We start from the raw sequence: 27,098 nt of genomic DNA on the forward strand, positions 1-27,098 counted from the left end.
TCGACATGCCAATGACCAAGTGATTTGGCTGCAAAGGCTATTTTTGATATCTTACTATAATTCACCAAATGTCCATCCGTCTGTCTGTCTGTCTGTCTGTCTGTCCGTTTGAATGTACCGTAAAAACTGCTGAACCGATCGCAACAATATTTTGGGTGGATAATCCTGGGATCTCCAGGAGTAAAATAGGCTATTTAGTTTTCCCAATTTCAGCTTTAGTCTCCAGCATTCTCAGGTTTGGACTCCCACATAACATTCGCGTTCGCATAACGTTCATTGTGACGATGTTCTCATTGTGATGATGTTGTTTTCCCGGGTGCTGCACAAACGGCTGCACCGATCGCTGCACAGCTGCACCGATCGGACTTGGTGACCTCGGATAAAGACCTTTTATAAGGACACGGGTTGAATCCCTGCTTGAGGGAATTCCAACCCCCTCGCCGCCATCACGGCCGTCTCTCCAACTTACAATCCCACGAGATATGCGGAAAGGAGGACCCAAAACCAATGTAAACATCATTAAACATAATTCGTATGTAAACATCATTAAAAGTATATAATGACCTCGGCCAAAGTTCAAATGACATTTAATCTCCACATGAGAGAAATCCACATAGCTATTTGGGCGGTGTATACGCTAACAGATCGCTGTCTCCATCGATCTTGCCAAGGCCGTAACAGCTATCGGCTCAAAATCCTTTTAACTGTTGATTTGGTACAGTTACACGTATCGGGAATTTGGTACACGTATCGGGAGTACATACGACATAGCGATTGTAAATGTGACAGCTCTAAGACGTCTTTCGCTTCACATCGCAGTGACGGTGAGCACCAATATGGCGGCTGTACGATTAAAATCTGGCTTCAAACCCCCTCACCACCCAAAGCCTTCAACCAGACATATTAACACGCTCCTCCCCCTTCATTCCCGTTCTTCAAAGCAAAGCGGTAAAAATTGTTGTATCGCCATTACATATGACGAGCAACGGTACCCGCCCTAAGGGAGGGGCTTCAATTGGTAGGCGCGATTTATTTTAACATCCGTTAAATATCACACGCAAATCGTCAAAATCTAAACAGTATTTTTAGAATGTCAATAAAAAAAACCACATCACTGTGATTTGATGATTTTATGAATTATGGATGTTTATATGAATCGTTTAAAATAAAAAAGCCTTCAATTTCTGATATTTTACCTTTTCATTTGGGCCTCCCAATTGAAGCCCCGCCCATAGGGTGGGTACCGTTTCTTGTATTGATTAATCAATTAATCGATTAATTATTTAATTATTTGATTAATGACTATTTTTTTTTTGAGTTACAGAGTCGGATGAAATGGTGGTGGTTTATGTGTTCTTTGAGCCAATTGATTAATTATTAAAAATATATATTATGATTATTATTTATTTGTTTTCATTATAATGATTTATTTATTTTCTTTCTCATCTGGGCAATATCTCAGGCACCTTTTGAGCTAGGAAGCTGATATTTGGACATGACAATGACCAAGTGATTTGGCTGTAAAGGGTATTTTGGATTTATTGATTAATTAATTAATCGATTAATTATTTAATTATTTGATGAATGACAATTTTTTTAAAGCTACAGATTCAGATGAAATGGTGGTGGTTTATGTATTCTATTAGCCAATTGATTAACTATTTAATTTTTTATGATTATTATTTATTTATTTTCATTATTAATCATTTATTTATTTTCTTTCTCAACTGGGCAATATCTCAGGCACCTTTTGAGCTAGGAAACTAATATTTGGACATGACAGTGACCAGGTGATGTGGCTGTAAATAATATTTTTGATTTATTGATTAATCATTTAATCGATTAATTATTTCTTGATTAATCAATTAATTATTAAATTTTTGATTAATGACTTATTTAATTAAATTTCTAAAAGATACATCTTCGGATGAAGCTCTAGTGGTTTAGTTATGCTATTAGCCGATTGATTAAGAAAATATTTTATGATAATCTTTTATTGATTTTAATTATGCAATGAATCAATCAATTAGTGTCCACTTCTGCTTCCCAATGCAGTCTCTATGAGCTGCACTGCGGTATTGCGAGGCGCCCCGGCAATGCCGCGCTGTAGGATATTTAATTATTTGGCATGGGGCGGTGTACTTTGAATGTATCTGTACTTGTTTGGTGTTTAGTGCATGTGATTTGAAATGGGGCATGAATAATATGTGCCATGGGACTTTGAGTAATGTTGCAGCAGGTTGCACATGCCTATGTGTTTTCTTTCTGCGATATCGTGGATGATTAATTGCATCATCGTATGTGGCTTGCTCTACCATCCATGCTTGTTTCTTTATTCAGGACTTACAGAGTGGTGGACCACTTGAGATGGGAATGGCACTTATGGTGGCAGGGCAGCTTACACCTCCACATGCAGTATCCTCCATAATGCCCATTGTTATTGATAAGCTGGCTCATTCGAGGTGGGCAAGTAAGACATTCAATGTGATTGTGAACCATTATGGTATTGAGTATCGAGAATGCTAGTCTGCAAATTAATGCAAGATCATTTTTACGATTCATTCATTTGATTTAATGTTGAGTGAATATTTTTGCCCTGCTTATTATGTTAGGGATGGGTATTTTAACATCTGTGAATTAAAAACAAAGGTGTTTTACTCATGCACTAAAAAAAAGGAAACTAGAGAGCATCTGAAAATGCAAATTCCATCCACGTCTGTTTGTAATCAGACATCTTCTTCTTCTGCATGCTCAAAATAACGAAGGCAGTTAAAAAAAAAAACAAATTTGATGGTTTTATGCAGCCTTGACCTTGGAGTATTAGATATAAAAAATATCAACTTCTTGCTTTTTATTAGTGAACTAATTCTGTGACCAATATGCAAATTCTTTAAATTTCAGGTCAATGGGGTGAAAATTGGTGATTTTACACAACCTTGACCTTTGACCTTCTGATCTAAAATAACAATCAGCATGTAGCTTTTGATTGGTGAACCAATTCAGTGACCCAATATGCAAATTCTTAAAATTTCAGGTCAATCAGATGAAAACTGATGATTTTATGTGACGCTGACTTTTGACCTTTTGATCAAATTATTAATTTGCCTTCTCCTTATTCTCATAATAAAGCTTTGTTGAAAATTTGATGACAAAACTCAAATGGTAAATTGAAATTTCAGTTCAATTGGATGAAAATTGATGATTTTAGGTGATGCTGACCTTTTGACAAAATTATTAATTTGCCTTCTTCATATTCTCATAATAAAGCTAGGGCATGCCCGTACTATATATATATCTAAAAGTATATCCCCCCCCCTCTATTTACATGCAATGGTTTGGTCCAAAGCGAACGGCTTGCGAGTACGGTGACAATCCCCCCCCTCTATTTACATGAAATGGTTTGGTCCAAAGCGAACGGCTTGCGAGTACGGTGACAATACCCCCCCTCTATTTACATGAAATGGTTTGGTCCAAGGCGAACGGCTTGCGAGTACGGTGACAATCCCCCCCCTCTATTTACATGAAATGGTTTGGTCCAAAGCTAACGGCTTGCGGAGTTTGGTAAAGAAATCGCCATCGCGTGCACAAATGCGCAGGAAAGCGAATGAATCGCAAATTAGTTTTAATTAGTTTTAAAACATAGTTTAACGCCCGAGCGAGTTTAACGCAATCGCAAATCGCATCGCAAAGCGAAAGAATCGCAAATTAGTTTTAAAACATAGTTTAACGCCAACATAGCGCCAACATAGTTTGCCGACGGGAAATAAATGAATACGCTCTCAAATGTGCCGTCCGAGGCAGAGTCTGTTCGCCACGTTCGGCACACGTGATAGCTCGCTGCTCTCTGATTGGTTGAATCGTTTTTTGGACATAGCTCGGTAACTACTTCTCCGATTAATATGAAACCTTGAAAAGGCACATCCTCGGGTCCCCAGCAATATACCTGGCAAGTTTAAAGTATATCGGACCCGTGGTTGTCGAGAAACAGCGGTCACAGACAAACATACAAACATACAAACATACAAACATACACACAGAGATTACTGGAATTATAGATAGATAACGCTTTGGTGAAAATTTGATAACAATAGCTCAAATGGTAAAAAAAAAGTTACGGTCTGGACACACACACACACACACACACGCGCGCGCACACACACACACACACACACACACACACACACACACACACACACACACACACACACACACACACACACACACACACACACACACACACACACACACACGCGCGCGCGCACACACCCATCTCCTGCTATGCAGTGGATGTGCTAATAACTGTAAAACCATATGTGCACATACCGTACTGTGATAGTCTTTGGCCACATTGGCATATTTTGATAAATAAAAGGTGTTGCAATAATCATGTTTCTTTAAAGAAACAAAAATGAATTGTATTTTACTAGCGAGGTACCCCTGCTACACACGGATGGGGAGCCGAAAGCAATCAAACAATGAGGAAACGGTGAATGCTAAACCATGGAACCAATAAATTCCACATTCCTGTGCCACCTTCAGTCACATGTCAGACATGGACAGCAGGTTCGTGAAGGACATCCACAAAAAACTTACCCATTTGAATGGTTGTATACCCTGTCAATGGCGAATCTGCGACTGTAACTGAGGGGTAGTTTGGAGATGGACAGACAGACACTCCTGTTTTATAAAATAGATAATATTACTGCATGAAATCTAAATATTTGATATGATCACCTTTTTATGATTTTCGTACCTACATGTCAGATATCCATTATGGAATGTTTTCCTGAAATTTCTGGAGAAATTCCATTGGGTGGTTGTTCCATCCATCCTCAATGTTTCCAATAATTCGTCTTTTGATTTTAATGGTTTTTCGTCATCCAAATCAGAATAAGAAATCAGTAAAAGCAATTACATCCAAATCAGAATCCATCATGTTTTAGCTCTTTCACGAGCCTCGATCTTGTATACAAAAAAAAACAAAAAACAAAAAAAACACAAATGTCAGATCGGCATTTTACCTTTTCGTTGAATATATGCTGGTGAATGTGCCGTTGATCACGTTTCTGCGTTGAGCATGATGACGGTCAGGAAGAAGAAGAAGCCTTACTACCAACAACGTCCACTTCCGGAAATGTTTGATTAATTTATTTGTTCAAATGTCTGGTAATTGTTTTGTATTTATTTATGTGAATGCATACTTGTCTATAACTATCATTAATCAAAAAGCCTTAGGCATGATAGAGCGATTTTTAAAAAATCCAACAAAAACGAACTCTTTTTTTTGCCTAAAACGCTCCCAGCTCCCACGATCGGGATCGGTGGCACTGATGAAGCTCTGAAAGTTTGACGAAGATCCTTTCAGCCATCTCTGAGAAAAATGGTGACATGGACCAACGGCTCTCTTAAATCGTAGATCTAGGTTTATTTGGAAAGGAAGAAAAAGGAAAAAAAAATCACTAAAATCAATAGGCGAATTATGGGAAACATTGCAGAATGCATGAAACAACCACCCAATTAAATTTCTTCAGAAATTGCAGGAAAGCATTCCAAAACGGATATCTTATGTTTTGCATGAAAAGGAGATCACATTAAGTATTGTATTTTCATGCATTAACATGGTAAAATACAATTGATTTTTGTTTCTTTAATAAACCATGATCATTACGAGAACGGCACTTGGTAGAGCACATACCTCCGCAAGACTGAACAGTTTACAGTTTGTATCCCATGGATAGGTCGGATCACAATCCGGATCTACACCAAAATGGAATAAATTCAGCCTTGTGACACAGTCAACATGTCCACCAGGTTTTGTCCAAATCCGTCCATAATATTTTGAGATATCCTGCTCACAGACAAACAGGGGTAAAAACCTTACCACCATTCATCTTCGGTGGCAGAGGTAATAACACCTTTTATTTATCAAACTATGAGAATGTGACAATAAAAACGTTTTTTTCAAGGTGGCTTTAGATATTTTTTTTGCTCAGTACGTTATATGATGTCACTTTTATAAAAAGTGGATATTGCTTTAAATCTAATGCTCTTTAACAAGTAAGATGTTGGGAGTTGTCTATTATATAAATTGAAGTTGCATTTTGTCACTTTAATCCTTCTGACCTGTTAGGGAGTTTGTCCGGCAGAAGGCTGTGGCGGCCTTGACGTTTTTGACCTTTCGCTCCTGCTCTGACAAAAGTTTGGACAATGAAAACTCTGACAACTGTCATCCTAGTAACAGTTACCAGCGCGATGTATTTCTTCGTGCTTTTGGTGATCGGGACCCCAGCGTCATGGCGGCATCACTCCCAGCCCTTCTGCACCTGGCCAAAGTGGGTATTTGATCATGGACGAGTTTGAAATAATAAAAAAAGGAATTTGCAGGCACAACTTTTTATTCTTGTGTTCAAAGTAATGTTTTATTAATACCATGCTTTGGACTGTAAATGTTTTCAATTTTTCAAGCAGGCCAAATTTTGTTAATTGGCAAAAAATATACATATACTAGTGGGGTCACCTGTGGAATTCCACGGGCATGGACGTGTGTGACATTTCGACATATTGAGTTAGATGCTGCACATTCAGTTTCACAATACACACACACACACACGTATATGTATATATATATATATATATATATAGTTACAGACGTGGCTTAGATGTTATTTACCGAGCGGTTTGGTATGACCACGTCTGCACAAGTTACCCGATTATACCCGAACGTTGACTAATCGCGCTACGCTAGGTCAATGAAGGAAAAGACACACAGCTGGGATTCAAATGACACGACACCAGGGTTCAGTTCTCAAGACCTCCGGAGGAGGTTATATTGTTACGGAAGGTTAGATTACAACTACAAGAGGGACAGCATAGTAAGATAAGCACTTAGACACACTCTTATATTATTCCCAACAGACGACAGATAAACGGGACAAAAGGCTGACTCACACGGGGATTGATTGCAAGGAAAGCGGGTATCGATGGCTCAAGGTGCACTCTTGGCTCAAGGACAGAATCGGCTCGGTCCGGTCCAGAGATGCAGCATGCAGGGAGGTCTCACAGCGCTCGAGGTAGTGACTTGCTCTTCTTCAAGCTGGGGGCGCATCTCACGTCACGTCCGGTGAGTCGCTTCGTATATCCGGCGGGGAGTGACACGCCCTCGGCTCGTTAGCTCCGCCCCAGATGGAATCGGCACGTCGCTTCTCATTGGGTGCGTGCGGGGGGGTTACCGGCTCCGCCCTTGACGAGGAGCTGACAAGGAGCCCCTTCGTGGTAACCCCGTGGAGCGCATGGTCCGGAGCGCATTGTCAATGGCGGCTAACCGAGCCGGTGTGATGACGCACACTCCCCCGCGCAGCGTCGTTGTTGTTGTAATTGTTGTTGTAGTTGTAGTTGTAGCTGTAGTTGTTGTTGTTGTTTGGGGAAGAAGATGGAAGGAGGTATGGGAAAGGTCCTAAACTCACTACTGGTGCCATATAATCACATTCTGGTGCAACGAAGAGTCAGAATTAATGGAAAGGAGTCCTTAACTGACATAGACTAAGAATAACTAGCAAGATGTCCGAAAGTTGTCTACGTGAGATGCGGTGGACCTGGGCACGACATTTAATGGGGGAAAAAGGGGAAGGTCGGCTCTACTGATTGTTGTTTACAGACAATGGGACTAGGGAATGGGGGATTGGGGATAGTTGGGGAGTATTGGGGAAATAGGGGAATATTTACAAGCGGATATGGAGGCCAAATTCCATATTCGCAACATTGCACCCTTCTCTACCCTCGGGGCGTCCCGACCCGATAAATTTTTACCTACTTTAGTGTGGCACGCAATGTAGTTCCCTCTACTATTAACTCTACCCTGAGTGCGACAGTTTTACAGATATTCACAAATGAGTAAATATGTCCCCCTGCGACGTTGCACCCTTCTCCTCACAGAAACACACCCACAGGCTAACCGAATCCGGAAAGAATCCTCAAACTAAACATACAGCCGGTAGGGAGCATTATTTACACAAGACTACGCTGATATTTACACTACGATCCAGGACCTGTTTTTGGAGGAACACATGCAGATGTTATGCATAGAGAGAGCACGCATGCTAGCATCGATACACCAACCCACGAGTGCTCTGTGGCCTACGGCCTTTAATAATGTGCAGAGCACCCCTTCCAAGCATCAAGCACCACCCCATCACACAGTGAGCACCATCCGGTGCACCAATAAAGTGTCTATAAATCATTGTGTGGTGTCGCAGCCGGCCGATGTTCTGCCGCTGGTCTTGCCTTCGTGTGGTGCACTTGGCCTTCTTGCCTCTTTCAAAAAATAAAGAAAGGCGCCAACCGCGTCCATTTCTATATTGTGGCCTTCAGTGGTGTCAACTAAAAGTGGTTCACCTGCATGGCATAGGTGCCACGTTGACCCAGAGGTCCATCAATGGGTGGTGCTTGGCCGCATAAGAACTGCGGTCCATTGTGGGTGGCCACAAACATTGCGGTCCATATGGTGTATCGATCCAAGCAGCAAGCAGCGAAAGTGCAGGCCCACAACTGCGAAGCCAGCACCTCTCTCTCCTCTCTCTCTACCCCAAAGCCAGATCCTCGGAGGTGGGAGACAAAAGAAAAGACAAGTGAGTAAGGTGGTAAGGGCGCAAAAGTGCACGCAATATAAGATGATGCACACTGGGGGCACATGGGAACCAGGTGAGACAGGTACGTTCCTACCGTACGCTCCCCCCCCCCCCCCACCAGGTAACCTACATGGCCCCTCCCTTACCCCTTACTGTATCCACAAAACACAACACTACCCATAAACATCTACTTTACAAATCAACAAACATCCCTACTGTCTTCCCCGTTCCTCCCATAAACCAAATTCGTCTTCTCTCCCTCCTAACCAATCAAATTTGCTATTTCCAACTTTCCTCAAAATTTGCCATCTCCAACTCAACATCATAATTTGCCATCACCAATTCATCATCAGTCCCTCCTAGGGAGGGAGAGATGGAATCACCCCAATGTCTCATCCACGTCGTGATGCGTCTCACAAATCCACACAACAATTCTCATTTCCTGCAACAAAACAAAGAAAACACAGGTGTGGAGTCATCATCATCACCACAGGTAAGTGGCTGCGTATGGTGCGACAGGTTCATCAATCCTAACTATTTCCTAAATGACTTTAACAACTTTACACTACCCGGGGTCTTTCTCCGGCCAAACCATTGGCCCTCTTACACTTATGGGTTCTAAAAACCAATTCCCATTGGCCAAACTGTGGTGCTTTTCAATTTGGGGTCTCACTCCCCCGATTCATCTCCCGGTGCCCTCGCACAATTTCTGGGCCGCGACGTGTACCTCTCCCAGCGGGTCTACCCACCTGCACACCTCCACCACTGCAGTTGCCTCCGAGCTTACCTGCTCCTCACCCTAACCTAACTACCTGGGGAAGGCCCTCTGGCGCTCTCCCCACTCGGTGCCCTCTCTGGCACTGGGCTACCCGATCCACACCCGGGATCCTCAGGCACCCACTCACAACTACCGGCTCCCAGAGCCCACCTGCGGCCTCACCTGGCCGACATCCTCACAGTGGTGGAGTGCCCAACCAACTACACACACTAACAGGCTACACGCCCAGCCATTTCCACGACACTAATGCACCCATTCACAACACCATTCTGCAACCGCACCACAAATGCCAATATCCAACCACAATTTACCTGTACCCTCTACCTAACACTTACACTACCCGCCCCGGGTACTCGTGAAAGGGGTCCACTCTTCCCCCATCCACACCTTCGCACCATGCACACCACTCCGTACCACTTACTCCAACTCTCTCCACACACCTGTACCTGCACACCGGTGCTCTCACACCTGGTGCCACCTGCACCCTTCTCTCCCCAAGCGCATTCGCGCTGATCCACAACACTCATTACTCACACACGGCTCCACATACCTGTCCAGTTGCACACCTGTGCAATCACACCTGTTCAATCCTCACACACACGGCATCATCTCAGCTAACTACTCCCTTCTGAAACTTGCGCTTCCCAGTCGTCCCTTTAAACTATTGCGCTCCCACGTCATTATCATCCACACTAATCTACCTGCGTCCCCACTACAGGTATCAGTCACTAACTAACCTTAACGTCACCTAATGTCATCTCCGCTAGATCCCTACACACCATATCCTAACCCACCCGGGCTAGTTTTCACTGCCATACACCCCATAAGCTATTGCTCCTTTGCCCCCACCATGCGAAGGGTGGTGGATTTGCCATCCCACCACATCGGGGGTCTCTCACTACCAATTTTGCACATCAAATTTCAACAAATCAAAAATTTGCCAATCACTACCCATCATCTGCCAATCACTACTGCCAATCCCTTGCCAATCATCAAATTTTGTTTTTCTCCAATTTTGGGTCCAAAACACTAACCTCATCACCCAGTCTACTCAATAATGCCTCTCGGTGCGCCAATTCCTGTCCAAAGCCCGGCTTCGTAAAGCCAAGCAATGGATGCTGGTTGTTTTGTGCCGGCGGCAGGATGCGTCCGGCACTCGGTGCAGGGACGGGGGCTTACCCGTGCCGAGATCCCACGCACCACCTCGGCGTGGAGCCATCCAATGCCCCGATCTAGACCTGCCGGCACGTCTCACCAAAAAGTGGTCGCCATGACGACCCTTTCTATCGGGCTGCCCGCTCCGCCTAGTGGAGCACGGACGCGGCCGTTCAAAGCGAGGCCCAGCACGCACCGAGGGCCCGCTTCGGCTAAAAGTCGACCTAACCTCTAACCTGGTTACCGTCGATGCTTCACCTGGATTCTTACACCCCGCAGCCCGTTCCTTGCTCACACATCCAGCCGTGCCCATGCTCCTCGTACCTTTCCTTACACACCCAGGTACACTCATTCCACTCACAGCCTTGGTCACACACCTGACCACCGAACACTTTGGCACACATTCGTTGGTCGCACACCTCACCAAAACACCTCTTCGCACCCCCTCCTCGGTCACCTCCTCTGTGACAATCACAGGTGTGCCCTCATTCGCACACCCAACCATGTGCCTCACCACCAACTCCAGCGTGCATTCCCACTCACGCTCTACCATTCCAGGTGTGCATCCTTCCATCCCAGGTGTACATCCTCGCTCACCTGTCACAACTAACTCACGCTCCATGTCACTCTCACTACTTTCACCTCCATTCCTGACAACGCACTCACCCTTACTCTCGACAGCGCACTCTTTCCCCAGGCACCCGTCCGTCACACACCTTTCTCGCGCACACTCTCCCGTTACACCCTCTGTAACACTCACCACAGGTGTGCATTCTTCCTTGCCTTTGACAGCGCACTCTTTCCTCGTGCACCTGTCCGTCACACACCTTTCTCTCGCACACTCTCCCGTTACACCCTCTGTAACACTCACCACAGGTGGACACTCTTCCTTACTTCTGACAGCGCACTCTTTCCTCATGCACCTGTCCGTCACACACCTTTCTCGCGCACACTCTTGCGCACACTCTCCCGTCACACCCTCTGTAACACTCACCACACCGCGCTTCCACGTGCTCCCTCGCACACACGCTACGACCGACTCACTCTCGCCAGCACCCTCACTCCTTGGCACGCACTTTTTCCTCACACACCCCAGAGTCGGACTTTCTCGCACACCTCCTCTTTCGCACACCAGACCTGTCGCACACTTCACCAACGGCCTCTCACGAACACCCGGGTCTATCTCGACCCCCAAGCTTCTTAAATCCCCTGGCGCATCATACGCACGACCATATTGGTCACCACTTACACCGGGTCCTCTTCCTCTTCGCTTATCCTCCATCACCTGCGAATCCCTCATCCGGTTAATGAGCACATCATCACGATCCAAACACAGACTTTGGACCAATTCTTTTATCTCCTCTTTTATCTCTTTCTTATCCCCTCTCCGTCGCTTCTTAATTTCGCTCATCCCTTCTTCCACTTCTTCTAATTTGTGCTTCACCTCTTTTATTCCCCGGTACGTCTCCTCAAGCTCATCCTCTAAGGCTACCTTGACCGTTTCCAGGTGCGTCCTCACCTGCCGGTCCTTCGTCTCCATTACCTCTATCACCTCGTCCAACCTCGTTGTCAGTCCCTCACGTACCATCTGACATTCCCTCTTCGTCGCTACCAAGTCATCTTTTAGTTCTTTCTGTGTCGCTTTTAAACCTCCTAATACCGCAGTGTTCCTTTGAACCTGCTCCACTAACTCCGTCTGTCCCACCGTCAGCTGCTCCACCTCCTGCGTCAGGTCCTCTATCCCCCCTTGTAACTTTACAGTCCCCTTTCTCACCTCCTTCTCCATGTGCTCCTTACAGTGCCTCACCTCCTCGCGCACTCCTCCGACCTCCTCACTCACTCCTCTCCTGATCTCCTCTCCCATCACTTGCATCTCCTGCCCAGATGCCACCCTCATCTGCTCCATTTCCTCCCTGTGAGCATCCAGTTTGGTTTCTACCCCCATTCTGACCCCCTCTATCTGCTGCCCCATTTGGTTAACTTCCCTTTCCGCTTGGTCCCTCATGTCCCTCAATTTGCCTTCCATACTGTTTTCTAACCCCTCTAACCCATTTTTCACTCCCTCTATCTGATTCTCCTGGGCAGCCATTCTATTTTCTACCCCCTCTAACCCCTTTTGCATCCCTTCCATTTGATTCTCTTGAGCGGCCATTCTGTTTTCTACCCCCATTAACCCATGTTTCACTCCCTCTATCTGATTCTCTTGAGCGGCCATTCTGTTTTCTACCCCCATTAACCCATTTCTCACCTCTTTTATCCCGTTGTCTAACCCCTCAAAATTATTGTCTAACTTCTCACTGGTACCCCTCGCTTCGTCCCTCATTACCCCCATTTCGTTTCCCATTACCCCCAATTGCTCACTCTGAGCCCTCATTTGCTCACTATTCTGGGCCATAAGGGCCTTCATTTGTATTAAAAACAAGTTCAAATCCACCGGTGGCGCTGCCACGGTCGCGGGCGCGGTGACCAGCGAGGCGCCATTTTGTGCGTTTGCTACCCTCGCTGCTTCGCTCTCCTCCTGTCCCTCATGTCCCTCAATTTGGTCCTGGACTGACCCTGCCTCACTCTCCCCTACCGGACCCCAGCTGTCTTGATCCGCCATAGCGCGACTTTCAAAATTCGGGTTTTTATTTTCGTATAACAAAATCAAATTTCGCCGTTATAATTTCGCGCGGGAAACGCGCTCCGAATCGATTCTAATTGTTACAAATTTGGGCCTAATAAATTTAGTCCCGGGTTCGAATTCCACTCCTCGACACCAATTGTTACAGACGTGGCTTAGATGTTATTTACCGAGCGGTTTGGTATGACCACGTCTGCACAAGTTACCCGATTATACCCGAACATTGACTAATCGCGCTACGCTAGGTCAATGAAGGAAAAGACACACAGCTGGGATTCAAATGACACGACACCAGGGTTCAGTTCTCAAGACCTCCGGAGGAGGTTATATTGTTACGGAAGGTTAGATTACAACTACAAGAGGGACAGCATAGTAAGATAAGCACTTAGACACACTCTTATATTATTCCCAACAGACGACAGATAAACGGGACAAAAGGCTGACTCACACGGGGATTGATTGCAAGGAAAGCGGGTATCGATGGCTCAAGGTGCACTCTTGGCTCAAGGACAGAATCGGCTCGGTCCGGTCCAGAGATGCAGCATGCAGGGAGGTCTCACAGCGCTCGAGGTAGTGACTTGCTCTTCTTCAAGCTGGGGGCGCATCTCACGTCACGTCCGGTGAGTCGCTTCGTATATCCGGTGGGGAGTGACACGCCCTCGGCTCGTTAGCTCCGCCCCAGATGGAATCGGCACGTCGCTTCTCATTGGGTGCGTGCGGGGGGGTTACCGGCTCCGCCCTTGACGAGGAGCTGACAAGGAGCCCCTTCGTGGTAACCCCGTGGAGCGCATGGTCCGGAGCGCATTGTCAATGGCGGCTAACCGAGCCGGTGTGATGACGCACACTCCCCCGCGCAGCGTCGTTGTTGTTGTAATTGTTGTTGTAGTTGTAGTTGTAGCTGTAGTTGTTGTTGTTGTTTGGGAAAGAAGATGGAAGGAGGTATGGGAAAGGTCCTAAACTCACTACTGGTGCCATATAATCACATTCTGGTGCAACGAAGAGTCAGAATTAATGGAAAGGAGTCCTTAACTGACATAGACTAAGAATAACTAGCAAGATGTCCGAAAGTTGTCTACGTGAGATGCGGTGGACCTGGGCACGACATTTAATGGGGGAAAAAGGGGATAGTCTAGTAGGAAGACTAGGTCCCCCTGCACCCCCCGGAGATATACTTCTAATTAGTGTTTCTAGATTGGAAAAAATGTGTAGAAAATGACTAGCTATGGCCCCAAGCTGAAAAAATGTCCCACATACCATTTTTATGCAAATTACTGCTGCCATTATCAAAAAAACGATTTTTGACATATCTCAGCCAATATTGCAGATAATTGAAAAATGAAGGTGTCTAGACCCATGTTTTGAAGGGCATAGATCATGATAGAACTATTCATAACATGATTACATGTGTCTATGGTATACTAGTATGCATATTAATGCTGTAATTACAAAATAATCAGTTTTACAAATGATAAGGATACGTTAATACTGCAGATAACTTAACATGGTACATAAGGGGTCTAAACCCAGGTATTTTCAAGGTTAAATGTCAACAAGATGCTCCTGAGTCTTGCATAGGGGCGGGACATTGGCAGTAACATTGGTACCACTCAACTTTTCTTCCCACCATTGACTTTGTATTGCGAGAGATTTTCACTTGCTTATTTAAAGGTTTCTCACCCAGCCCACGTAAAATCTACCAACTCCTGCTGTTAACTCCCAAACATATTTTTTTATGTTATCCAATCACAGTGCAGAAATGACAGACTAGAGATCCAAATTAGTGCTGCTATAGCTGCCATTTTACATTTCCATCCATGTAACATGCGCGCTCGCGCGCTCGTATCAATTGGTAATGTCGCGCGCTCGTATCAATTGGTAACGTTGATGTTATTGAATACCTCAGTTGAAAGTTCAGTCTTCCATTCCATCTGTGTGTTGTTCTTGGTATTCATCCTCCAATCTAGCCAGGTAAGATGCTAACTATAATGTTACTCACACTCTTGACTTCAGTTTCTGCATGAAATCATAAACAGGCAGAATAACAGCTGAGCCGGGTTCGAGAGCAGCAAGGACCGAATGCTACCTACCATCAATAGGTCACAACAGCGTAGCCTGAATGTCGACACACCAAAAACTCTCCCACCCTTGCACTTTACTCGCGTTGGCCCGAAGTTCCCTGAAGGCTCATCATTCACACCGCCAGCAGAGAATGACACAGTCTATGCCACTATGATGCAAGAGTACTACATCTGGCTTTTCATCAGATACATCGGAAGCTGTGGCCTGCAGCCTGTGCCTGGGCTAGGGGGTTTCACCTCTGCAACTGGTTCTCCCCCACCCAGCAAATCAACAGTCGACTACTGCACGCCTATCCACCAACCGATCACAGACAACGCAGTTGTTCGTGAGCTACTGAAGCGTTCCGAGGCAGCAACTGCTGAGGTGGGTCAGAGATGGGTCCTGAATACATTTGATCTGGGTGTCTGCATGAAAGCCCTTCCCATCATCTGGCGCTGGCCAAATGAATTTGCTAGTCATGTAGTAACGATTGGACCCTTCCACACATCCATGAACTACATCGGGATGCTCACTGGACACAAGATGCGTGGTTCTGGATATGCAGAGATTCTCTTTGAGGCACAACTAGTAACAAGTGGATCTCTCAAAGGTGTTCTCAGTGGAAAGGCCTACGCAAAGTCCCTCTTTTGCCTCAAAACAGTGTGTGAGGCAATGGAGAGGCTGTTGATGGAGAGATTCACTGAGGAGGAGAACATCATGATCTCTGACCCTGCTGTGCTTCTCAGAATGACCCAGTCTTGCAACCGAGAGCACCTCGATGAAGCCCTCAAAGACCCCTCAACTCTACTCCTCATCAAAAAGTACCATGCCTTTGAGGAAAAGGTGCGCAAGGGCCACCTGGGGATTCGATGAAAATGATGATGACTGACTCAGTGTAGAATCACTAATGCTAATGATGTTTATCTAAAACAAGCAAGAGAAGAGTGGTCACATTGAGTGCTAGGACTATTTTGACAGTTGTAATATTTAGAAAAATAAAACTTTGTGTTAACGTCTGTGTAGACGGACCTTAATATGAGTCTATTATTTCGTAAAACTGTGATTATTTTGTAAATAAAGCACTAATTAGCATACTAGTATACCATAGACACATGTAATCATGTTATGAATAGTTCTATCATGATCTATGCCCTTCAAAACATGGGTCTAGACACCTTCATTTTTCAATTATCTGCAATATTGGCTGAGATATGTCAAAAATCGTTTTTTTGATAATGGCAGCAGTAATTTGCATAAAAATGGTATGTGGGACATTTTTTCAGCTTGGGGCCATAGCTAGTCATTTTCTACACATTTTTTCCAATCTAGAAACACTGATTAGAAGTATATCTCCGGGGGGTGCAGGGGGACCTAGTCTTCCTACTAGACTAGGAAGGTCGGCTCTACTGATTGTTGTTTACAGACAATGGGACTAGGGAATGGGGGATTGGGGATAGTTGGGGAGTATTGGGGAAATAGGGGAATATTTACAAGCGGATATGGAGGCCAAATTCCATATTCGCAACAATATATATGTATATGTATATATATATATATATATATATGTATATGTATATATATATATATATATATATATATATATATATATATATATATATATATATATATATATATATATATATATATATATATGTATATATATATATATATATATATATATATATTTATATATATATATGTATATGTATATATATATATATATATATATACATATATATATATATACATACATACATACATACATATTACATACACACACACACACACACACACACACACACACACACACACACACACACACACACACATTGTTACGAATTTGGTAGAGCAAAATGTAGAGCAGAGTAGATCTGAGTAGGTAACATGCTTCGAGATGCCGTGATAAGGAACACTTCCTGTAATAAGTCCATGTTTAGGCGTTTTGTCAGTTAAGGTGTATAATTGTGAATCTACCAGGAGATTTGTGTGTTAGTTAGTCGAGGGGTTAATCAGTAAAGCCCTTGTATGTCTCACCTAGTAGTCAAACCTTTGTCCATTATGGCACTGCAGACCACATAAACATTAGTTATGACCTTTAGTACAACACTAAATGATGCCTTTCCCCCCTGACATGACTTAGGAAGAAATCAGGCTGGAACACCCCCACAATTGGCCACCACCATTTACACCTCCGATAGGCCGATCCGCCTCGCATAGCACGTGCTATGACCGAGGAGCAGGAGTGGGGAGAGTTGGAGTGACGCAGAGGGCGTGACCTGGACGAGCCGGCGAGTCCTGGGAGGCTCTGATTGGCAGAGCAGTGCGCCAATGTGACGTCATCGGCCGGAGATATTAGCGAGGGTCGGACGCCATTTTCGGCAGTTCGGATGAGCCCAGAGTTGAGTAAGGAGTTCGTGTGCACCCGAGTTCAGATGAGATAAGAGCCCCGACCTGAGTTGGAGTCCCGGTGCGAGCGAGTCGAGTTCAGTACGAGTTGAGTGAGCAGTGCAGAAGAGTTGGTTCGAAGGAGTTCGATTTGAGAGAGGCAGTCTGGAGAGCTGGATCCCGAGTGGAGATCCTGAGTTGAGTTGAGTTGAGAGTGAGCCTTGTCAAGCAGTTGGATTCCTGGCAGCGCAGTTCAGAGACCCCGACCCGAGTTGCGCTGAGGTGTAGCCTGGGTGGAGCTCGCTGTCCTGCTGTGGGACCTCTTGGTGCTTCGGAGTTTGGAGCGGGACCTCGGGTGCGGCGGCGAGGGCATTGGCTCGGGCCTAGCGGGGCGTGCGAGGCTGACGGAGGATTCGTCCAGGCCGGGAAGAAGACGACGAGACAGATAAGCCCGAGCTCCGCGTACATTGTGAACAAAAGACGTGTCTATTTTCGTATTCATATTCCCCCATTTTGTATTTGAGGTCTGGTGTGCGGGATCCCGATTAGGATATTTGTTACCGGCGCGTGCTTTTCCTGTCCTGCCTTTTTCATTTGAATAAAACCTTGTATTATTTTCCTTTCCCATTCAAATCTGTGCCGCTTCAGTTAATTTCCTCTCAAAGGACCGGAGCTACGCCGGCGTGCTGCAGTTAAGTGCTTTCGCCGCAGCCTCCATTTCCCTTCTTCCTCCCGCGCGGCCATAGCCGAATCCGTGTTTGGGTAGTTGCCTCCAATAGACCATTTAGGCTATCCGCAACTCTGATGTTAATTGGAGTTGCATGACAATATTATACACGTGCACACAAACACATCTCCTTTTTTCATTTCTGTTCCTCACAATTCTGTCTCTCTCTTATTCACAGACACACACACACACATACACACACACACACACACACACACACACACACACACACACACACACACATACATCCACACACACACACACACACACACACACACACACACACACACACATCCACACACACACACACACACACACACACACACACACACACACATACACACACAAACACACATATATACACACACATATGTACACACATACATACACCCACACACTCATATGTGTGTCGGAGATATTAGCGAGGGTCAGACGCCATTTTCGGCAGTTCGGATGAGCCCGGAGTTGAGTCAGGAGTTCGTGTGCACCCGAGTTCAGATGAGATCAGAGCCCCGACCTGAGTTGGAGTCCCGGTGCGAGCCAGTCGAGTGGATGGAGCGAGTCGAGATGACTTTGTAATGGAGAAAACATAAATGTGTGTGTGTATATATATATATATATATATATATATGTATGTATATATATATATATATATGTATATATATATATATATATATATATATATATATATATATATATATATATATATATATATATATATATATATATATATATATATATATATATATGATGGATCCGTTGATTTAGGACTCAAGACTCATGATTGAGAGGAAGAACAACTGAAATATTTATTTGATTCGTCAACACACAAGCTTGGTGGAAAGCAAAATGCTTAAAACGGAGGCCCACAAGGACCAGGATTTCAACAAGATGCTCTGAAATAATTCGGTCAAGCTTTCATTTTATAAAGGGAATATTGGGGTGTTGTTTTAGCTCTCGAGACAAAGGAAAGACAGAGTAGTCTCCAAGGTCATTTAAGGGTCAAACAACATGTTGACGATTTTCCAGAGTCCTGGTTTTTGGGGGAAGAGTTCAGCAGGTCGTAAAAAATGTCAAGCATGAAAGTGATCTAACAGTTTCAACGGGGACTGGAAAAGATAGGTTGGTCTTCACAGAGGGATTATATCATCAGGGTCTGGACTTACAAAGCATATAACTTTTTATAACAAGTTTCCAAAGGAATATTTCGACAGTAAGAGAACATGCCATCACAGTAACTTAATTCTTTAACAGGAAATATAATGGATAAGGTTTACAAAGCAACATATACAAATTAGTTATTTTTGGTAATTGAGCAACATCTTTAGCCTAATACTGGGATAACAGGTTTCCAAAGAACATGAAAGTATTATGAGTATACAGAAATCAATCAAAAACAGAACATATTCTTGTTTATACTTGGTAATAGGTCAAACAATAATAGAACACAAGGGGGGAGGGTCTGAACCCCCACATACTGCCCTTTTGGATCTAAGATACAAATGTTATCTACGAGCCAATCAGAGGCCTTTATTAGGAAGACAGTCAATGAAAAACCAAAACCGAACCGAAAGACCACGCGAATGCGGCCCCAGTGGGCATGCCCCGTACCCAAAGCACCTCGCATAGCACCCAGCAGGACGATTCGCGTGTGTGTGTGTGCGTGTTAAGTGTGCTGGCCATAGAGACATGGCTATCCAATGGCGTGTCGGATCCACAACGAAGACGACTGGTCCCACAGGGGTCCACACTCGAGAAGGTCTCCCGACCCACCCTTTGGCCACGGAGGTGCAGCCGGGACCCTCCTCTAGCGAGAGCTCGCCCAAGTGTTCACAGGCGCAGTCCTTATGAATCTTCGGCGCTCAATCTATCTCCATGTTCATAAAGCCTTAAATGTGCGTTCTGCCGGGGAGTACATTTCAACGTCAGTATCAAGTGGCTTAGACCTGCAGCCTAGACAGCCAGCGGTCAGAGCCTTACATTCCATAAAAAAAAGAGAGAAACTTCCTTTAAGTAGTCGTTTGCGTCTGCATGCGACATGTTGGGATCCAGGATAATCGGCTTCCTGGCAGGCTGGCCCAGCAATGCATCTGGGTCCGGAGCCGAGTCAAAATCCAGGGCTGGGACAGCAAGGGTTGAACTGCTGTGAGCTCGTGAGACATAAGTGACAAGAGAATTACGAGACTGGGTCCGTGAAAAGCAAGTCCACATCCGGATCCAAATTCAATTTTTCCAGTATAATCAAAATCATTTTTAAAATCGTTATTGGCAACATTAAAATGGAAGAACATTCTTCAGACGCGGAGATCTCATCATTGCTGCTCAGTGACTCGTTCGGGTCATCGTTCCAGGGTCCGCAGTCACGTCGACAGCCGGAGGTTCATTTGGGTTCATCCTGTGGAACATTTGCTCACACATGCAAGGACTAAATCCTTGATTAGTATTCCTAGCCCCCCTGCCCACCAATTGGCATTTAGTTACCTCATCTCTATTTATAGCTGCATTTTCTGCGTCATGTCTGGAAATTCAAATGTTGTTTTTGCTTTCCCCAATTTCCGAAAATACCTTCCTTTCTGGACAATAATTCAATTGATGTGATTCCAGCGTGCGTGGTGGAGTTCTGCTCACCTGGTCTGCAGAGCCGTGATTCAATCTGCACCAGCCCCAACCTGTGTTGTAGCAACCTAGCACAATTTGTTAAATAAAAGCCACAACTTTCCATTCGTCGTCACTCTCTTCCCAGTGCAGGCCAACCACCCTTACAACCCTTTGTCCTTCCTTCTTCACACTCCTTCCCGAACCTTGCCTCCAGACACAACTCACATGAGTCTCGAAGGCCAACTCTGCCATCCTCATGCAGACATCAGTATCTCACTTCCCCCGTTACCTTTTGGCATCCCAATGCTCTTAAACAAACGGCTTTAACAACACCTGTTACAGTGAATATATTTCCCTGCTCCCTCCCCTTGCTCAGGAGCCATCATTTTGATAAAATCATTTGAGAACACGTCCCAATGGCAATCCATCCTGCTCAGCCTTGCGTGCTACTAACATAACACTGGATTCCAACCTCCTTCTGTGAAACTGCAACCCCCAACCACACGGGGTGCCAGCCACCCAGATCCCTAGCAACGTGTCCCAACCCCAACACAAGACCTCCACCACGAACAACACCGTCAGGTTGTGATCGACATCCCACATTACTGCAATCGACATCCCACTCATGTCCCCGACAACCTCGGTCTTGGGGGGAGACGGTCGCAGTGCGTGGCATTCCCCTCACGTCACCTACGCCGCCCTCGTTCCCCAGTCCACACGACAGCAGCCCTGTCACACGACAACATCTACACAGAAAGACCCATCAAAAGTGCCCGCTCCATCAAAATCCATCAAACCCATCCATCCAAAAATCCATCAGACCCATCAAAAATTTTCTCAGGGCACACACCTGCCTCTTTGAAATCCATGTTTCAGAAATATAACTCCATGGCCTGCTAGGCGACCAGACAGACACAGGGACACACATCGGTGAGTTATCGCCGGCATTCTCAACCAACTCCCTATTCCTGCCCTAATTTTGGTGGTATGTGTTGACAATCTGTGCATCCTATCCTTTTGACAATCTGTGCATCCTATCCATGGGTTGGCGGCCCTTCCTGTCCGCCCTTGCGTTGCCCCGAGCAACGTCAGTGTCCGCCCTTTGGTGGCCTCCAAATTATTTATCTCTTTATCTATTTATCTCTCCAAATTCTTCCAAATTCTTTATCACCGAACCTGCGAATGTGAGGACACCTCGCATTTTCCAAATTCCCTACAAGAATTCCCTACAAGGTTGTTTCAGCCTCTGGCCCAATGGCTGTCCATGGCATGTCTACAATGTCTACAAAGGCATGTCTACAATGGATCCCAATATCCCAATATAAATTGTTTCAACTCGACTTTCAATGACAACGACTTTTTTCGCCAACACACAACCATTAACCTCCCCCTATTATTTATTTATTTTCGTAAATAAACAAATAATAAAAATAACCTGGTCTATTTATAAAAATAGTGGAAATACATATTGAAAATAAAAATAGTTCTCATATGTCCTACCGTCTGGTCAATTTTCCTCACCCACTGTGACTTACTCAAAATATCCACCAATATCCACCGCAATTTACCTCCTATGCAAATCAAAGCACCCCGGACAACCCACAACCAATATCAACCACTGTAGCCACCTTCCCGACTCCAGGCAGCCACACACAGCCACATACATCTCCACCCACGTCACACAAGACAACAGACAACAAGTGTGTCCACCACACAGAAACCTTTGGCAATGCAACAACCGAACTCCCAGACAACCAACAACAAAACATCCAATCCATCTCCATGGCTCACCAAGCAGCCCATTGTCCCTGTTTATCTCTTTTTCCCATCTACACTGTTTACAGCGAGTCCCATTCATTTTTATTTTTTTTAAAGTCACATCACATTAACCACATGGACCCAGAGCATATGTAATAACCACTCAAACTTAATCCAGCTTCACATACCGATTTCCCCAAAAAACTCGTGAAACTTCACCCCCATTCTGGAAAAACCCTGGACTCAATCCTGACACCCTAAATAACTTCAGACCCATCTCCAACCTACCCTTTCTGTCAAAAGTTTTGGAACGCTATGTAGCCATTCAACTCAAACATCACAACTCTGCCAATAACCTGTATGAAACATTCCAACCACAGTACTGAAACTGCTCTCCTCAAAATCACCAATGACCTTCTCTCTCCTCTGACGCCGGCAACCTCAACATTCTCATCCTCCTCGACCTCAACACCGCCTTTGATATCATCAATCACACCATCCTCCTCACCCTGCTTAGACCAGCTTGCGCCTATTAAACCCAAATCAGTTTCTTCCACCCATTCTGCTCCCTGGTTTACGCCTGAACTCCGCCTGATGAAAACTCGTGCTCGCCAACTTGAAAGACTCCGCAATAAAACAGGTCTCACAATTCACTCCCAAGCCTACAAGGACCACCTACAGTACTACAAAGATGCCCTCTACTCCGCCTACTACTCTCAAATTATCCACTCTGGCTCCGGAATCCCAAAAGCACTCTTCTCTACAATAAACAAACTAAATAAACAAACAAACTCTACAACGTGAACAAACAACCTCAAATACAACTACGAACAAACTCCTCAGCGCCCTGAACACCACCAGTCCTTCACAGTAGAAAACTGCATCTCCTTCCTTTCATTCTTCCAAAGCAAAATTGACAGCATCTACACAAGCTTAATCACCACAATTCGCTCCCCCTCAAGGTTCAGTTTTTGGCCCCTCCTCTTCATCCTGTACCTATCCCCCCTCGGTCACTTAATCCGTCGTGCACCATGGCCAATACACCATGGTCTCCAATTCCACTGCTTCACCGATGACATCCAGCTTTTCATCTCCACCAAATCCATCTCCTGACAAACTGCATTACTGAAATAAAATCCTGGCTTCAAATCGACTTCCTCAAACTTAACTATGCTAAATCTGAATTAATCTTCATTTACCCAAAACCGCTTACCAAATCCACCCATAACTTTGCCCCCAACATCGACGGTTTCCCAGTATCCACATCCACTCACAACCGGAATCTTGGCACCATCTTTGACCAAACCCTCTCCTTCAACAAATACACCAAACAGAACACAAAGACAGCCTTCTCTAAGGTTCACCCTCGATAAATATAATCATCAATAATCACCAAACCTCAATAATCCAATACGGTCAGAACTCCGCTGCCCGTCTACTCACCCATTCCCGGGCCCGTGACCACATCACCCCCGCCATTATAATTTTCACTGGCTCCCCATTCCCCAGAGAATCCAGTACAAAATCCTCCTCTTGACCTACAAAGCCCTCCATAACCTGGCCCCATCCTACCTGACTGACCTCCTCTCCAGACATACTCTTCACACACATGAAAGCTTCACGCCATCGTGGCCACACCCACTGCATCATCTAAGCCGACTACTCCCTTCTGAAACTCACGCTTCCCAGTCGCCCCTCATACCATTGAGTCTCTCAACCTTTTGGAAGGTTTCCTGCATTATTGGGAGACGTGCTCTACCATGCAGCACCTCCTCTTCCTGGTGCACACCTTCCGCACAATGCTCGCTCAGCACATTTCATCAACACATCTCGCGCCCACTCCTCTGTGACAACTCCTCCGCACACCCAATCACGTGCTCTACTACCAACTCAAGCGTGCATTCTTTCATTCCAGGTGTACATCCTCTTGCACCTGCCACAACCAACTCGTGCTCCGTGTCACCATCACTACTCTGTCTCTACATCACTACTACATCACATCACTACTCTGTCTCCCTGTCTTTTTGCCCCCGACACATTCCCAAGATGCATTACGCACCCCATCCACACATCATTCGCCCGGCGTGAACCACATCACATACCGACAGTTGAAACCTCGACCGTTTTCATCCCTCGGATGAGCGTTCGGTTGAAAACGCGACATTTCTGCTCAAATTATTGAACACAGAATCTTGTTGAATTTCCAATACTCTCCCTGCAGCGCCCGTGAGGCAGCTTGTCCCACATTATCTGCCCCCAGACCCATATGCATTTTGATAACTTAACCTTACCAGCATCGCTCGCCAGCAAACCCAAAAGGTCTTCATCCGGCGCATCGATCAACACAAATGCATCGATGCATCTTCCAGCCGCCACTCCGCATCACATCTTGCAACTGCTATTCTATATTTCATCTGCTCTAGACAACCTCAGCTACCTCAATCAGAGATCTCTCTGAATCTCATCATTCACACTGTACCTCACTTACTGTATGAACAAGACTTCCTGTTATTCCATCTTAAACAATGTATTCCTTATTACAATGCATGGCATACAGGCGCCCACCATTCTGACATGGTGTCCAGCACACCGCATAAAACACACACGAACGTCTCCCTTGCTCACCGACACTCAGCAAAGTCGCAATGACCCACAACCCATCTGGGCACACATCCTCCGAGCAACCTCATATAGTCTAGTAGGAAGACTAGGTCCCCCTGCACCCCCCGGAGATATACTTCTAATCAGTGTTTCTAGATTGGAAAAAATGTGTAGAAAATGACTAGCTATGGCCCCAAGCTGAAAAAATGTCCCACATACCATTTTTATGCAAATTACTGCTGCCATTATCAAAAAAACGATTTTTGACATATCTCAGCCAATATTGCAGATAATTGAAAAATGAAGGTGTCTAGACCCATGTTTTGAAGGGCATAGATCATGATAGAACTATTCATAACATGATTACATGTGTCTATGGTATACTAGTATGCATATTAATGCTGTAATTACAAAATAATCAGTTTTACAAATGATAAGGATACGTTAATACTGCAGATAACTTAACATGGTACATAAGGGGTCTAAACCCAGGTATTTTCAAGGTTAAATGTCAACAAGATGCTCCTGAGTCTTGCATAGGGGCGGGACATTGGCAGTAACATTGGTACCACTCAACTTTTCTTCCCACCATTGACTTTGTATTGCGAGAGATTTTCACTTGCTTATTTAAAGGTTTCTCACCCAGCCCACGTAAAATCTACCAACTCCTGCTGTTAACTCCCAAACATATTTTTTTATGTTATCCAATCACAGTGCAGAAATGACAGACTAGAGATCCAAATTAGTGCTGCTATAGCTGCCATTTTACATTTCCATCCATGTAACATGCGCGCTCGCGCGCTCGTATCAATTGGTAATGTCGCGCGCTCGTATCAATTGGTAACGTTGATGTTATTGAATACCTCAGTTGAAAGTTCAGTCTTCCATTCCATCTGTGTGTTGTTCTTGGTATTCATCCTCCAATCTAGCCAGGTAAGATGCTAACTATAATGTTACTCACACTCTTGACTTCAGTTTCTGCATGAAATCATAAACAGGCAGAATAACAGCTGAGCCAGCTAGCACCATGTTAGCTAACGTTAAAGCTAGCCTCATCTATGTACAGTATGTTCCTAATGTCGGTGTAACTTAAACTTTTGTTAATGCCAAACATGAGACATATCTGTTGACTTCTGTATATGAATTGAACCAGAAAGAGGCACGACAGCTGAGCTAGCTACAGTAACTTAGCACAATGTTTCATTGGCCTAGATAGCTAACGTTAGTGTGGAAGAATTTAGATGTTTTAGCTATTAGCACTTTTGATGCCACTAAACATGGTTTAGTCAGCTAAAAAGTACCCTAGTGTAGAACATGACTCAGAACCTCTGTTACCTCACTGAAAACTCAGAGCCTCCTTTCACAGGCACTTTTAACATCATTCGTGATTTCTTATTTGTCATGTAACAGTGATGGTAGACATCGACAGCAAGCATGCCCAAAAGAAAACGGAGTGTAGAACCTGCAGCCCAAAGCTCTCCTCCTACATGCATCCTTCATGTACCATCCATGTCTGATCATGGGGATTTCACGCCCCTCCGTAAAATTAAAGGATCTGCTTCAGAAAAACTGCAACTGCTTCAAAAGATCCGGGATAGACGTCTCAACCAACCGCATGACTCCCCATGTCGTATGCAATCAGTATGTGATCAGATCCCGGCAACTCTTCCTGATGACCTAGAAAGAGTAGGATATCACAGCAAGTGTTATAAGCACTTTGTCCGCCACTTTCATCGTCTGGGAGATGATACAGAACCAGGGCCATCAACCTCATCATGGCATCACTCTCCT

The 27,098-nt window shown here is 44.9% G+C and overlaps 1 protein-coding gene across 2 annotated transcripts in view; it reads left to right on the forward strand.

Moving 5' to 3' along the window:
* Positions 1-27,098, forward strand: part of AP4E1 (adaptor related protein complex 4 subunit epsilon 1) — a 184,081-nt gene that overhangs the window by 66,651 nt on the left and 90,332 nt on the right. For both annotated transcript variants that reach the window (XM_068136403.2, XM_068136410.2), the window contains exons 5-6: positions 2,341-2,462; positions 6,131-6,332. In XM_068136403.2, the coding sequence (XP_067992504.2) occupies positions 2,341-2,462; positions 6,131-6,332 (324 nt within the window). The remainder of the gene's footprint in view (positions 1-2,340; positions 2,463-6,130; positions 6,333-27,098) is intronic.

This window comes from Myxine glutinosa, chromosome 1 (genome assembly GCF_964187855.1).
Source record: "Myxine glutinosa chromosome 1, kmMyxGlut1.1, whole genome shotgun sequence".
NCBI classification, from domain to species: Eukaryota; Metazoa; Chordata; class Myxini; order Myxiniformes; family Myxinidae; genus Myxine; species Myxine glutinosa.